At 41.7% G+C, this 16,585-nt stretch overlaps 2 protein-coding genes across 3 annotated transcripts in view; one reads left to right on the top strand and one right to left on the bottom strand.

Annotated features, from left to right (window-relative positions):
• Positions 1-6,159, top strand: part of INSYN2A (inhibitory synaptic factor 2A) — a 45,427-nt gene extending 39,268 nt beyond the window's left edge. Inside the window, exon 4 of the mRNA XM_005143730.3 lies at positions 3,168-6,159. Coding sequence (XP_005143787.2) covers positions 3,168-3,351 — 184 coding nt within the window. The 3' untranslated portion in view covers positions 3,352-6,159. The remainder of the gene's footprint in view (positions 1-3,167) is intronic.
• DOCK1 (dedicator of cytokinesis 1) overlaps positions 1-16,585 on the bottom strand; it is a 367,459-nt gene that overhangs the window by 266,246 nt on the left and 84,628 nt on the right. For both annotated transcript variants that reach the window (XM_034061789.1, XM_034061790.1), the window contains exons 26-27: positions 13,107-13,234; positions 11,881-11,976 (exon numbers count right to left, since the gene is read on the bottom strand). In XM_034061789.1, coding sequence (XP_033917680.1) covers positions 11,881-11,976; positions 13,107-13,234 — 224 coding nt within the window. The remainder of the gene's footprint in view (positions 1-11,880; positions 11,977-13,106; positions 13,235-16,585) is intronic.

The following is a 16,585-nucleotide window of genomic DNA, read 5'->3' as shown; positions in this document are numbered from 1 at the left end:
ATAAAGAAGAAAGCCCATCCGTATTTCTAAGCTTGTTGCTAGATACCCACCCACAGTCCATATGCTTCAACCCAAATGGTTATGACTCCTCAAACTCTGTTTTCAATCCCTTCTACAGCAGCAGGATTAGGGAAAGTTCGCTCTGCTGCCAGTGTGCAAAAAATAAACTCAACTATTCCCTAAATCATTCAAATAAGCTAGGTCAGCTATGGCAGGCTCAAGTGTTCCAAACTGGCTCTGAATATAGCAAATTAATACATAGATTCCTAAGAAAATAAAAGAAATTAAACCTCCTCTTAAGCCAAGGAATCCAGCAGGAGCTTTAACAAGTGAGATGACCTTTTGGGAAGACCTGCTTCAAACTCTTATAATCCTCTCTTTTCTTTTCCCACCATCCCCAGCCTAAACAAAGCTTCACAAGCTTGGAGAGTTTGTCCAAGCCCTAAGCACAAAATCCTCCACAGCAATCCCTAATCCACAGTGATAGGATTTAGAAAATGGGATAAGCCAGAGAAAAGCAGCTTGAGGAAGTTGGCCACCTTCTATTCATACCTTGACCGAGGTAGTCAGGGTGTCCACACTGCCCCTCTGCTCTGCTTTCATGAGACCTCACTTGGAGCACTGTGTGCGGTTGTGGTGTCCTTAGCATCAGAAGGACATGGAGCTGTTGGAACAAGTCCAGAGGAGGCCACGAGGATGATCAGGGGCTGGAGCAGCTCCTGTATGGAGACAGGCTGAGAAAGTTGGGGCTGTTCAGCCTGGAGAAGAGAAGGCTGCGTGGAGACCTCATAGCAGCTTCCAGTGTCTGAAGGGGGCTACAAGGATGCTGGAGAGGGGCTCATCATTAGAGATTACTGATAGGACAAGAGAGAATGGGTTTAAACTGAAACAGGGGAGATTTAGGCTGGATATAAGGAAGCCTTCACTGTGGTGTGGTGAAACACTGGAGCAGGTTGCCCAAGGAACTTGTGAATGTGTGAGTATATAGAGTCATTATGGGGGAGGCTTAAAGAAGAGTCAAAACAAGACCAAATTTGTGAGTGGAGAGAGCCACATAACATAGAGAGTATTTCAGGAAAAGGTCATTTTGAGAGGAAACCTGTAGAGACTTTGGATACAAACCCAGCACTGAGCAGAACAGAGCTGTCAGAGCTGTGACAGGCGACAAAATCAAGGTCATGAACGCAGGAAGCTGAAAGCTCTGCAGGTCAGTAACATGATATAAGGAAGCCATACAAACACATAACACTTGCTGGCTTTAATAGTATTTCCTATGCTTGATATGAAGACCAAAAATAAAGCCAGCTATAGATAACTTAGGAAGATATGTAGAAAATTACAAAATAAGGAGGTTTTTGGCTTCTTTTTGCAGCAAAGACTGAAACTTAAGTTTGCAAACAAGCTGCTTGCCTGAATGGAGCAGGTACACAACAAAGCTGGATAAATGCATCTTGATAGACAAGAACCAATTCTCCTGCAGAATTTACAGTTCTAAATGCTGAAATAATTAATGTTTTCATTCATTTTCAGCAGCAAAATATTTCATTTGGCTGTAAATAGCTGAGTCTGAACTGCTGAAAATGGGTTTTTACAGTAGAGAATGATAATAACATGGGTTCTGTCATATGGACTAGAACTAAGATGTTTTCTCTCTCGAGATCTATCTTAAATAGGAATTGATTATGAAAAACATCACTCTCTTCAGCAAGGTTCTTTAAAAACAATTCATCTTTTACATCAAGTACTTCTTGAGAGCTCCCCTGCAAGAATCACTTCTGAAAGAAGTAAAAATGAACTGTGCCGGTGCCAGAGCTGAAATACTTCTTTCTGTCCCCCCAACTTAGAATCATAGAATGGTTTGGGTTGGAAAGGACCTTAAGATCATCCAGTTCCAACCCCCTGCCATGGGCAGGGACACCTCACACTAAACCATGGCACCCAAGGCTCTGTCCAACCTGGCCTTGAACACTGCCAGGGATGGAGCATTCACTACCTCCCTGGGCAACCCATTCCAGTGCCTCATCACCCTCACAGTAAAGAATTTCTTCCTTAGATCCAATCTAAACCTCTGCTGTTTAAGTTTCAACCCATTACCCCTTGTCCTATCACTACAGTCCCTAATGAAGAGACCCTCTCCAGCATCCCTGTAGGCCCCCTTCAGATACTGGAAGCTGCTCTGAGGTCTCCACGCAGCCTTCTCTTCTCCAGGCTGAACAGCCCCAACTTTCTCAGCCTGTCTCCATACAGGAGGTGCTCCAGTCCCTGATCATCCTCGTGGCCTCCTCTGATACAAACCTACTATAATATATGCCAGGTTCTGCCCAGATTTACATGCCACTTTACATGAGATTTAGAGAGCTCTTAAGGAAGAGCCAACTTCATTCTGAGATTCATCATACTACTGAAAGCATTTGTGTGGTGAGGGATTCACAATCAACTGATATCCCCATTTTAGCACAACCAAACCCATGATGTTTCAGGGAATTTCTAAGCAGCCAGGATTTGGGTTTGGGACAGCATTATCCTTTTGCTGAGGTTTATAATGTGTCTCCTTTATTTTATAAGGTAAACTCGAAGCAACCTTTAGTATAAATGTTGAAATAAGGGTTGGATGGGGCTTGGAGCAGCTGCTCCAGTGGAAGGTGTCCCTGCCCATGGCAGTGGTTGGAACTGGATGAGCTGTAAGGCCCCTTCCAACCCAAACCAGTCTGGAATTCTAGGATACAGTCAGCTAAACAGATGGGTTTACATCATTAGATGTTTTTGTTTCAGCAATCCGTGTTGGGGTTCCTGGCTGCCGCCCCATCCTCCCAGGCCTTGTAGATGGGAGAGAACTGAGCCTGGGAGCCCTCAAAGAGCATTTCACCACAAAAATGAGGGGGAGAAGTAGTATTTCACATTTTCAATCACTTCACATCACATCTACTATAATCCTCAAAGCCCCCCTAAAGAGGGGGAAAAGCTTTGTCCCATTCCTATTTGTCTTTTGCACTATGTCCTTTTTTGACCTTCCTCTTCCTCTTTCACTTGCAGTGCAAGAAGTGTGGAGATCCAATTGACACATTTGTTTTACATCTGAACGTTGTAAATTAAGCATCAGATGTGGGTTTAATGAAGTCTTTCTCATCATAATTAATAACAAATTGCTTTTCTCTTCCCATTTTCAGTGTGGAACTGGATTTTAAACAGCAAGAAGATAAACTACAGCCAGTTTTGAGAAAACTTCATCCTATTGAGGAAACTCAGGTTGCACCTTTGCCTTATTCTCAGGAGAGCTACTCCTCCACTCCCAAGCAAAAATCCAAAACTGAATCAAAAAAGCATGGAAGATGGAAACTCTGGTTCCTTTAACCCAAGTCCATGTGGAGTTCAAGGCCTTCTTTGACAAACACTTGGAGTTCTAGCAATCCTTGATAAACGGGATCGTGGTAGACTGAGCAGTTACTGGCCAACGTGGTTCTGACCGTTGTGGTGACATCCAGTTCTCACCCTGTGTACCAAAAAGGCCTTTGTACCTATAGACTCCTGTCCAGAAGCAAGGTGTTAAGAGAACCCCTTGCCTAATCCCTTGCCAACTTTGATTTGCAGTTCACCAATGTGGGATGTAAAACCCGAATTGAAATTTGTACAAAGGTGGAAAGTAAAACTATTCCCCCCCCCTTCTCCTTAGATCTGAAAGCGTCACATTCTAACCTGGTACATTGTAGGCTGTCATCCTGTACACAGCTCAATATCACTGTTGTTTTCAAGCCTTTTGGGGGTCTGGTTTATTGTCTTTAAACAGCAAGGGGAGGAAATAACAAAGCAAGCCTTATGTTTGCAGTGGTCTTCAGTTTTACAAATCCATGTTGATCGGGGAGTGCAGTTTTCAGCACATTTATCCTGGACAAAGCACAATTTTTCATGTGGTCCAAGACCATGACTAGTCTCTAAGATGTGACTCCGTGTGTATCTGCCTTCATGCAATGTAGACTTCAACTAAGGTACCACATCTCGACAGCGCGCCATCATTTCTTATTTAGCTCTGTCCTCATCACCAGAGGAACACGTTTGCTGCTCATCCTCAAAGGGTGAGCAGCCAGAAACCTCCCAAGGTCAGGAGAAGCCTTTAACCGCATCACAGGGTCATGGCTACGGGACAATCATCTGTCCTAGATCTCACTTCTAAGTCTTTTGGTACCCAGAAATGTCTAAATGACACATTCTGACCCATTAACAAACCCAACCCCACAAAGAGAACAACCAAAAGCTCTACAGATTGTTGGCACTTGCCCTAATTTAGTATCTTTTTGTAATGCAGCCTTTGGAAAACCTCTACAACACCGCAGAAGGCACCAGAGAATTTATAGTGTGCATCACGCTTTGGAACCAGTTTGGAAGGAGCCGTAAATTTTAGATGCCATTTATTTGCTAAGCTTTTCAGATGGGTTTTCCAACACATCGTAATTTATCTCTCAATCCATTAACTGTACTTGCTAACCAACACACTTAGGGAAGTGATGGGAATCCATCTTTTTTCTCCTTTTAGGGGATTTTCCTGAAAACTACACTTTAAATTTTGCTCTGAATTATAAAACCACAACTTTTTCCTCCAAGTATTTGCTATTGTCATTAAAATTCCACCTGGCATTATGGAAAAAGTTCCATTTGTGGAAAAAATTCCCATGCTAGAAGTGGCCAGAGAATGGGAATCACCTTCTGTATTCTTAAGACCATTTGAGTCACAGTGTCATGGGCCAAACTGGTTTATTAGGAATTGGTTTGTAATCACATACCCTGCAGCATCACTAAGACACAACCTCTTCAGTCTTTAGGCTGAAGAAAAGTCACCATGAGCAGAAGAGTTTGCACATACTGAAACATTAGAGGTGTTTTGGTTCACACCATTTCTCCTCTTAGCTCAGCATCAAATCCATTAAGGAATATCACTTGCTTCCCTCCCCTCCAAAGCAAAGAGAAGGAAGTAAAAATGGGAACAGAAGTGTGGAAGCAGCCTATGTCCAGCTCCAAATTAATCTCAGCATGCTTTAATGGAGTAAGGTCACCTTTACAGGTAACCTTCAAGAGGGCTACAAGTTCTTGTACATAGCAACCAAAATCCCCCCATATTTTTGTGAAAGCTGAAGGATTAGGAAGGGGATCCTGTGGACCAGGATGGAAGTGCAATTGTTTCCATGTGGAAAAGAAATACGTCTTTCATGTACTTTATATTGTTTATAACTGGAAATGTTTCAGAGTTTACACAACAGCTCATCCAACATGTTTTAGAACCCCAAATATTTCCTAAGAAGAATATATTTTTTCCTAAACAGAAAGAAATAGCAAATATGGACATAACTATAACAGTATTCAGTCTTATTTTTAAATAGTGTTAAGAATTCATTAACTCATCCACACAAAAACACCTAAATTGTGTTTTCTTTTAATCAAATCAATGCATCCCTCAATGGCAATCAGTTATAGATTATGTGTCACTGAATCAGTAGCTTTTCCCCATAAGCTTGATCTGAATGTTCTGGTGTGACACAAAACTGAACTGGTTTTATGTTACTGACTCACAGAGAGACCAATGTTCTGCAACCCCTTCAAAGGACAGAGGAGAAGTCACTGGTGAAGCATCTCAAGAGCTCAAAGTGGAAGTTCTTACAGCGTGTTCTCTACGTGGGCAGGTTATTTTCTTAACAAGTTGCAGATTTTTAGTTTTATACATGTTTTTAAGACTGGGAAAGCCAACATCCATCTAGAGCCTTGCTTTTAACAATGACATCTCGGGTCCTGTCCTACCATCCCATGGGATTTGTAATAAAACCTTTTTTGCAAGTGTGGAAAACGCATCATATTGTATTACATTTAGCATCACTCCGGCTCAGGTTAGATAAGACCCTGAAAGAAAACCCCTCATTCTTTAGAGCTTTTAGCTCCGTGTGACTGACAAAGCTATTCTCACCCTAACTTAGGAGATCTTACAAAATGCAGGTAGGAGGTTACAGCAACGAAAATGCACCTTTACCTTCCACGTGGCACATAACGTCGCTTTGCCGAGTCCACTGACAACGCCATGCAATCCATACGCTGATTTGCTATATGCACCTCTCCCATCTCATGCTTAATAATGATTTTTAGTCAATAAATACTGCAGTGATTTTCTATTACTTGCTATTTTCTGAGTCCGTATGATTTCCATGAAGCGGCAGTTACGTTCTTGGGTTTAGAGCTATTAGGAAACACTAATTCCTGTGGGTAGCACTTGTTTTCTTCAAGACAGAAAAAGTCACTGTAAAAATAGTTTCAAAATCAGGATAAACTGAAACAAAATCATGATTAAAACTGGAAAATCCTACCATTGGTACAAAGTGTTTGCTTTTTCTTGCTTAAGATGCAAAACCACCGTCAGTGCCTTTTAATTACACTCTATGTTTTAAAGGTTAATCACTGCTTCAAACTCTAATAGGTTCATCTTTCATGAACACCTTCACATCAAGCAGGCTGTTAGGTTGTACCATTTCTTTAGCAGCTGTAGAATAGCAGGGATTCTGTATTACCACTGGGATTTATTAACTGGATTGCCACTAAAAATCTGACTGCTACACAGACACCATTCTGCTCCCATAGACTGAAACAGACTGCATGGAACAGTTTTTAGGATGATCTCAGCAGCCATAAAACACAACTGTGGCTTATTAAAAATAATTGGAGTGCCAGAAATTTGCTGTCCATTTCTGGAGGTGAATGTAGTTTGTTCTGATGAACATGAGTAGGACACACTCCATACCCACTCACTGCGTGGGTGATACTAGAAGAGCTCAGTGTTAGCGATGGAACAAAATCACTGCCATCATTCAAATGCCACTTCCACTTCTGTGAAATGAAGGTTTATTACATAATTTCCAATGGTTTTGATAAGAAGTCATGCAATTCACCAAAACAAACTATACATTTTTACACCATAGAGGTCTGGGGAAGAAAATGAGGCTCCCTTCAATACTTTGGAACCCACTGACACCAAACTTCACAGATTTAAGCCACAGAAAGACAACTTACATCCAGCTTCAACTCCTAAATAACTTCAGCCCCAGAAATCTCTTCAATAACCATCAATAACTCACATTTTACTTAGACCTAGACTTGTATTTTACTGCCTTCCAGAAAGGCATCCTGCCAGGAAGATGACAAGGGATGAAGAATCCACCACTGCCTTTGACTGATGACTCCAGTGTTCACTTCCCACATCAGTCCCCTGTTCTCTGCTCTGCTTTACACTTGTCACTCTCCAGTGCTGCCACCATCTCCTCTTTCCTTTGACAGATACCAGCTTCACCCCACATAGATTCTCCTTCGCTATCACCAAGGGGCACCTCTAAATCAAACTGGAATTAGATTTGTTCCACCACATAAAGGAACCAAGATGGTCTGTTTAACAGTGATCATACAGCTGCACAGCTCTGCCAACTGAAGCATCTCCCCAAAACTGTACACACAGGGATCCAAACCCCTCATCTGGATGTCCTTTCTGAAATTAAAGAGTTCAGCAAGCAGCTTGTTTTTCTTGGCTTTGGAAGTGAAAAAACATGCCAAGCTGATGGCCACGAGGAAGTAGGGAACAGCTGTGATTCATTTTGGACTTACCATTGTAGCTGGTCAATTCTGATTTACCGAAGGAGGCAACATGCCGACTCGCATGGAACACAGCATACTGCAGAAATTACTAGGCAGGGAAAGAGATGGTTTGAAATTATCCTTCAAGAGATTCAAGGAATTATGCTCAGTTTAGGGGGTTTCCAGGTAATATTACATTAGGAAAAGCTGTTCCCTGTGAGGGTGCTGAGGCGCTGGCACAGGGTGCCCAGAGAAGCTGTGGCTGCCCCATCCCTGGCAGTGCTCAAGGCCAGGTTGGACACAGGGGCTTGGAGCAGCTGCTCCAGTGAAAGGGGTCCCTGCCCGTGGCAGGGGTTGGAGCTGGGTGAGCTTTAAGGTCCCTTCCAACAGAAACCAGTCTGGAATTCCAAGATTCTAAACACATTCAGTAGGAAGCATTTTATGACCCTGTTATAGGTGACTTCTTGCTGCACCACAAGTTCCAGGCATGTACAGAAATAGCCCAACTGTCAACTGATGTGAGCAGCAACCAACCCCAACCTCACATCAAACACCTCAGCACCCAGAGGCTGCATCTACTTAGCTCCAACACCACATAGAACCTTCTACTCAGCCACTAAATGGATCAAGTTAAAAATCACCTGGGAGACTTATAGAGGAAAAAGTAGCCAGAAATAATAGTATTGAAACAGTGACAAGGTTTTTTCTTGCATGTTAAAGACTCATTTGATATGGCAGCTGGGAAACTGATGTTAATTCCCAAGGATATAAGTTCACTGCTTCCACTCAAAACGACTTAAGTGGCCAGACCATGCTTAATCTTCATTAATACACAGGCTGGTGACACTGAGGGTTTGGATCTTTAATAAGTTCTTAAGGCTACAAGAGAGCAAGCAGTATCACAGATGTTCACTTCAAATCTTGCTACCAACTCCTACCAAAATCAGGGGCAAATCAGGTTTTAATCTCTCACTTAAACACTATTTATTGGCTATGTTTGCTTCTTACAACTGGTCTTTCAAGACTGAAGGTGTATGATAGAACAGCCTGTGACTTTTATCTAGAAACACATTTAAGGAAGCAAATACACAAAGAAAAGGTGTATGAAGTCAAAACAATCTTTCCAGTCTGTTCAACACTGCAAGAAAAGGCACAATTAAACATGGAGAAGTTGCAATTTAAAGGTTTAACAGACACTTTGCCACCAATGTGAAATACGGCCTTGAAGAAGCTGAAGAGCAAAACTCTTTAGAAGGCCTTACCCAATACCAATGCCTCCCATAGGTGAGATATAGGTGTTAGGTAAGTTACTCAAATCCTTTCTTATTTTCTAGACTAAGGTGGAACATTCATAACACAGGGAGGCAAATATATTGGCAATAGACAGTGGTGCTGGTACCACCATCGCAGCCTTGTACTGACGGTCAGGGATTTAGTTCCACTCATTCATCTTTCATCAGTGTTCTTCCAAAGGAAACTGACCTGGTAACAGTCACTCGGGATCAGCCATACAGAAACCTCCCCATATGTTACAATGTAGAGAAAGTCCTTTGAATTATTTATGGTAGCTTTAACAGCCTCTAACTGCATATCCTCCTGAACCCAGAAACCCTGTGTTACATCCCTGTTACACCAGCGCATGTAGCAACCCCTCCTGTTGTTAGTGAACAGAAAGCACACCATAGTTAAGGACTCTACCTCCTCTGCCTCTGTTCCAGACAATTTTCCCTCAAGCACTTCAATTCTTTACAATCCTCCACTGACCACATCAAATTCCATCCTCTCGGAAACACCATCTCCCATTGACCTACCACACAGTCGGAAGCAACACCGATGGAAGTCATGCAGGCACCAAACTCAGAAGGGTATATAAAGGGTATTATTAAAACAGAACTCAAAACGATTCTACCAACAACTGTCTTTGGGATCTATAGGGATAAAACATGAAAGTTCACCCATGCAAAATACCACATTTATTCCATAGGGATTAGAACTGAGGTTTATAAAGAATGGAAATCAAATAAGGTTGATTGCCACTGTAAGGGGATTGTGAACGTGTCCCTATATTGCTGCCAAAGAGAAAAGAGGTCTTCTCTTGGTCAAAAAGGACCACGTCTTCCATTTGTTTGAGCTCTTCAAAGCAGGATGCTCAGAGGAATGATTCCAGAACTGAGCTGAAAGCTTAATCTTAATATATATATATATATATATATATATATACATATACATATATTTCACTCTACAGGAGTAAATGCCAATTTATCACCATTTCTGATCCAAGGTAGATATCTAATATTCAAAGTGTATTATGCAACAGCAGCTTTGGATGCAGATGCCCTAAGCTCAGTATTTCAAGGTGAAAATTGGTACACCACTATAGCTATATTTATGTAAGGAACAATTCACTATGTCCTGTATCTTACCTCTTTTGACAAGGTTATCCTTGCTTGAACTATGCCTCCATAAGAACCTTTATTTGTAACATTCCTTCCTCCTACTCCTCCTCTATGGTTCATTCCCTGATATAAGCTCCAGGTAAAACTCTGCTAGCATCCACAGAAGAAAATTAATGCATAAATTCAACCTGATTCTGATCCAAGAGGGGTCAGGCTCTGCTTACTCATTGTCACTCCATTTACTCCCCCAGCTTTGCTGACACTACAAATATGAAGTAGTACCTGTTGATCACAGGGCATCCTTTCTACCACAGACTGAATTTTAAGCTAGGAGTAAGTATTCATGGAAAATACCCAGCCCCATTAACACTCATCCCATAATTACAGAGTATGTAGATAGAGGGAGTTCAAGCTGTACTCATGAGCACTACGGAGAGTCTTAATTACAACTGCACTTAGTTAAAACATACACAGGATTTTACCAAATATAATTTGATAAATGCAAAAGGAATAATTAAAGTTGTTAAATATCATCTAAGGCACGTTCATCAAAACAGTAATTATTCACATTCACACTGTAATTGATGAAGTTTCCTGGAGGTATGGCTTAGAAGCCTAATCCTTCTGCTCTACTTCCAACCCAAACCAAGCCAAACTGAGGGAAGCAGCAAAGTCTTGTACCCTTATACAGAATTAATGTATCTATTCTGTGTATTATTAATAATTCCTGTGGTCACACACAAAATAACAATAACATATAAACCTTTTGACTTCCTTTCATCGTTACTGCATCCCAGCACTAGAATATCCTGGAGTAATGATGTCTACTTATCACCATTTCTTGCTCTGACAATAGACCTGGTGATCCATTATCACCTTCTCACAATAAAAACCATCAGTACAAATGAAACTGATGATGGGAAGATGAAAGAAAGTTGGTGTGTGACGCACTAAAGACAAAAATAAGACTTTAGGATGTTTGCCAACACAAGCACCACCATGAGCCAAGTAAATGGGACTCCAATACGCAAGATGTTATGAGCAGGCTCTGTCCTCCGCACAAGTCAAATATCACTGTGTGCAATTACAGAGAGAAATACAATTAGAGAAGAAACAGGAGATCAAACACAGAATGGACTCGGATACCTGGCTAAATGATAAATTCAATTTCAAGAAAGAAATCATTGCATCAAGCCAAAATGAACCAAATTGATGTAGACCAGAAGGATGACTACAAAGACAGATGAAAATCCTAGTCTGCTATGATCAATTCCCTATGCATCAGTTGCCAGATGCAGACACAAAAGGAAGAATACCAGGTAATGACAAACACGCAGCAAGCCTCCAAAACCACACTAAGACCTATCCCTGGTTTAGATATCAATAGGCCGAGCTAATTTTCATTATTTAGACCAATATTAGTGATACACTTAAATTCAAATACCGACATTCAAATTACATTTGCAAAATGTAAGAATTTGGGGCTTTATACTTCAGTCATTCAATACAACCACTATCTCAGTGTCCTCAGTTGCAGTCCAAAAGGACAGGTAAATCCTTGCAGGGTCAAATGATTGCTAGTAACACACAAACAACTCTTATTTCCATACTTTTCACCTGGCTTATTACAAATAGTACATCATTTTGTCTAACAGAGACATCTCAAATCTGGCTCATCACAGGGCCACTGAGATTTCGAAGTACTTCTTTCTCCCCCCTATGTAAACCACCTAAGAAGAAACCACAAGCCAGTTTCACAGCTTACTGAACACAAAGACAATTACAGAAGGTTTTGATTGCTTTGGGTCACCTGGGATTGAAATCCTATTACAGTCAGGTTCCAAAAGATGTGACAGAGGTATTTAAGTTTACATCAAGAGACACTTACAATGAGCTCGGAATCACGTCCCATAGAAATGACTGTTCTGTTTACTGTCCTCAATAGCTTCTCCATGATTATCTGGACATGTCGTTGCGTTGGCCCCTAAGGAAAAGGAATAAATTAGTGGTAACTAGATGCAACAGACACCAATACAGCTGAACTACTTCTGTTTGCCTTCAAATCTGTCTTGGGGAAGTTAAATAAAACACTGCTGTGGATCAAAAGCACAAAATCAAATCTCCCTTTTTAACAAACACCACATAAAGTCTATTTTATTAATACATGTCACTGATAAGTTGACAAGTACCGTTAGTTGTTTCAATGAAAAGCAAATCCCTGGAAATCTAGCAAACCTCACAGCATTTAGTTACCTCATCATTTTATCTTCCCAAGTCATTTTTCCACCATCCAAAGCCTACAGCATTGCCACATCTTGGGGCTGTTCTGCAACAGCCCAATTAAAGGAAACAGGAAAGCAAAGCACAACACTTTGGTTGAGGAACTGCAATTTCAGTCAATTCTTCCAACTTAATATTTGTGTATTAGAAGTAATCTGGAACTTTCAAAGAGTTGAACATGGAACATTCAGTGCAACCAGCTTTTAAGAACCTCATGCAAAATGATGCCTACAGGAACTGAAGCCAAAAACACATGAGAAGAGAGAAAGGGATGAGCTCTGCTCCGACTTGTACTTTATAAACAGGCTTCTTCACAGCTCTCATTAGGCTGACAGAGATTACTTCAAAAGGGGTCCATGAGAGGGAAGGCGGAAACAATTCCACATCCAACATTTGTGTTTTCCCAGATAATTATACAGTGTCTTTGCGTTGATCCTTGATGCACCAAACATCCTGATTAACCGCTGTCCTTCTTGCCCTGGATCTATGTAATAACCCACGTCTTGTCACTGGATTATGCTCAATTACCAAAGGCTAAATACCATGAAAAAGATAAACTCTTAACCATATCAATTTATTATCTATACACTATCTGCAAAAGTGTTATGGGATAACAGCACTACATCAGATGTGCCTCAAACAGTAAGAACCACCCTGAGATGTCACACAACACATCCTCATCACTGGCTACCTAAGAGGAAGACTTAAGAAAGACTGGTTAGGGGAATAAACAATAAGATAACATCTAAGCCATTGGGAGTTACCTGCTCAATTCATTCCATTCAGATCCATTTCTTTTAAGTGTTAATGGTCACAGAAACACACAATACTCACCACATCCTTCTTGTACAGCACTTCCAGGATGTTACTCAGCAGCTGGCAACAGGCCTCCAAATCTTCTTGTCTTTCCAAGTGATACTTCAGCTGATCTGTCATTGTTGGCAGCAAGATTTCCCTGCAGTCTGCACACAAAACACAAGGTTACATACACAGCTTTAAATAACTCCATAGTGCTGCCTAAAGAGCCAAGCTGCTTCAGTGCTTACACAAGATTAGAGAATCTGGGAAAAGAGGATAACTTCCAGATTTCCACTCACTTTCCTTTCAACCAAAAGCATAAAAACCTGCAAAAACTGTGAGCAAGTGAAAATTAAGTCATGGAAGTCATGAGGTTAAGAATGCCTGGATAGGAACCATCCTCCCACCCATCCCAGTTCTGCAAAGTACTTGAGTGGTCACATTGAAAGAGGTAACTGAGAAAGGATGAACTTAGCTCTTAGGCAGAAGCTGTTCCCTGTGAGGGTGCTGAGGCGCTGGCACAGGGTGCCCAGAGAAGCTGTGGCTGCCCCATCCCTGGCAGTGCTCGAGGCCAGGTTGGGCACAGGGGCTTGGAGCAGCTGCTCCAGTGGAAGGGGTCCCTGCCTGTGGCAGGGGTTGGAGCTGGAGGAGCTTTAAGGTCCCTTCAAACACAAACCAGGCTGGGATTCTGTGACTCTCAGGTCATTGGTGATCACAGCCTTCAGCCTCCTACAGAAAAGGGAGGAGTTCTAGGAGGAGCAGCTCCATGAACTCACCCCTAGGGCAAGATACACAGCACAACGGCTGGTAATCCTGCTCCCACAGAGCACTTTCCCCAGTGGGGAAAAGTAAAGGTCACTGACCAAAAAACAGCAACAAGAACCCATGCTATAATGCAGAACAGAGAGCACTCCACCTTCACAAGATGTTAGAGAGGAACTTGAAGACTCATCCTCATTCTGCCTTGTAAACTCACACATACAGGATGAGAAATACCAATGTTCAAGTATACCCAACCTCTAGCAGATCAAGAGAAATACTCGTCAGTCTTAAGTGACTTACAGAAGCACAATGCACAAGTAGGCTCTCATTCAAAGAAAGCTCTTTGAAGAGTGTAGATACAGGGCTTGGAGCAAGCTGCTCCAGTGGAAGGTGCCCCTGCCCATGGCTGGGATTGGAATAGGATGAACTTTAAGGTTCCTTCCAATCCAAACTGTTCTATGATTCTATGAGATCATATTTTAAGTGCATCATATCTTGATTACTTAGACGTACAAAAGAGGAAAGTTTAACCTTCCTCAGCCTGCCTGTCACAAACCCCTCCTGGCCCTGATTAATGGGCAACCTTGATAAATCCATAGTCTATAACATTAGTCTCCTGCTCTGAAGCCAGCCCTGTGATAGCTCACGAGGATGATGCACAATGATTACAGACAGCAGTAATTTGACATCTGTTCTCTACTGCTCAAGTCCAACCCCCAGTGATTAATGCCACAGGAATGTGCAGCAAGACTAAAATATTAATCTTTATAAAAGGATGCTCAGGAGGCATCAGTAACTCAGGAGCATCCGAGCAGACTTCCAATGAAACACAGGCACCAGAACCCCGCTGAAGCTAAACACATGCAATACGTTTCTGTCAATTTAAAAACATTTCATTTGGAGGGACACTGGCAAATGCATTTCTTTATTTTATGTCTCATTTAGTTAATGTAGCCAGGAAAATACAACCTGTGCTTACTAACCTTGCTTCCACTACACAGCACAGGGACAAAGGTTGCCATTTCAGTCGTAATACAACAGTGAAGGGGGCCTATAAGGGTGCTGGAGAGAGACTCTCCATCAGGGACTGCAGCAACAGGACAAGGAGTGATGGGTATAAACTGAAACAGGGGAAGTTTAGGTTGGATCTAAGGCAGAAGCTCTTCCCTGTGAGGGTGCTGAGGCGCTGGCACAGGGTGCCCAGAGAAGCTGCGGCTGCCCCATCCCTGGCAGTGCTCAAGGCCAGGTTGGACAGAGCCTTGGGCAACATGGTCTAGTGTTTGGCATCCCTGCCCATGTCAGGGGGGTGCAACTAGATGCTCATAGAATGGTTTGGCTTGGAAAGGACCTTAAGATTATATTAGGATTATTAAGGCCCTTTCCAATTCAAACTGTTCTGTGATTCTATTATAAGAACTCTTATAAATGCTATATGCTGTCTACTCATATTTAATAGACTAACAGTTTCCTAATGGAGAAATCACTGGATTTCCTAACTAAGAGTACAGCAGCTACACAGCTCACTTGGTAATTAGCTGGAAGTCATTTGTAAAGCAAAGCAAAAGAGAATACAAACAACTCCATGGGACAAAGCAAATCAGACAAATCACTATTTACACAAACCCGAGCTTGTGATGTTTGCAAGGATGAGACACAACCACCCCCCGTAAGTAATTACATATTGAGAGCTGAAAACATGCATCAGGTTATTAGGAACTGCTCCACACTCATTTATAAAGTCATACTTACATTTAGACATGCTCATATAGCAGATTTTTACAACACAATTACTTCAGGTGCTGCCTTAAAGAAATGCTGCCTTTGGCCTGGGGTTTGGAAGGGAGAGGGACAAGAAAGGAAGAAGAGCTGCAGGGCTGGACTCAAGCAAAAGCTTTACAGAACAGGATTGTGTGTGCACTGTAACAGATTAATGTAAATTATTATGGTAGGGGAGTGTTACTTCATATCTGCTTTTAATTCTATATGGCCACATATAGTTATTTTTATGTAATTATTATATATTCATAGATATGTTTCTACAGATATATACAGCATCACATTTGTATGGCGTACATAAGTAGATATTGATATACTTATGTCCTAAGCCAAATACGTATATATTTGTCCACACCAGTACATTTAAGGCTGCATTAAAGTCTCAAAATCAAGTAACTTGGTGTTTCAGGATATTTATCACTAGCAATTTAACATGCTTTCATGCATGCAAAAAGCTGCATCCCAATTAGAACAGATGAATACTGGGGTGTTGCAATGGAAGCATCCAGCCCCTATGGAAAGGGCTTCTGATGATCTTAAAGGTCTTTTCCAACCTAGCTGATTGTATGATGATTTTCTTCTCTACAAAACTCAAGGAGCTGGGCAGAATCTAATGAACTCCTCCAAAGCAGAGACTGCACATCTCCCTGGTCATAACTATCCTTTATCCCAATGATATCTCCACCTCGGCAGTATCGTACAACTACAGAATGGTTTGTGCTGGAAGGGGCCTTAAAGCTGATCCAGTTCCAACCCCTGCCATGGGCAGGGACACCTTCCACTGGAGCAGCTGCTCCACGTCCTTTCCATTGTAGGAAAAGTTACCTTTGATTTCCAAAGGAAACCTATAAATTGCACATGACAGAACCAGAAAATAAGTGAACATGTTTTAAAGCCCTATTTTAGAGCCTTGCCCTGGGTTCAGCCTCGTCCTTTTTAAAGCCATACAAACCACAACACCTCACTACATTCTCATC

The sequence above is a fragment of the Melopsittacus undulatus genome, chromosome 4, assembly GCF_012275295.1.
Source record: "Melopsittacus undulatus isolate bMelUnd1 chromosome 4, bMelUnd1.mat.Z, whole genome shotgun sequence".
Classification (NCBI taxonomy): Eukaryota; Metazoa; Chordata; class Aves; order Psittaciformes; family Psittaculidae; genus Melopsittacus; species Melopsittacus undulatus.
The sequence above is the reverse complement of the archived record's forward strand: the minus strand, read 5'-3'. Positions and strand labels throughout refer to the sequence as shown.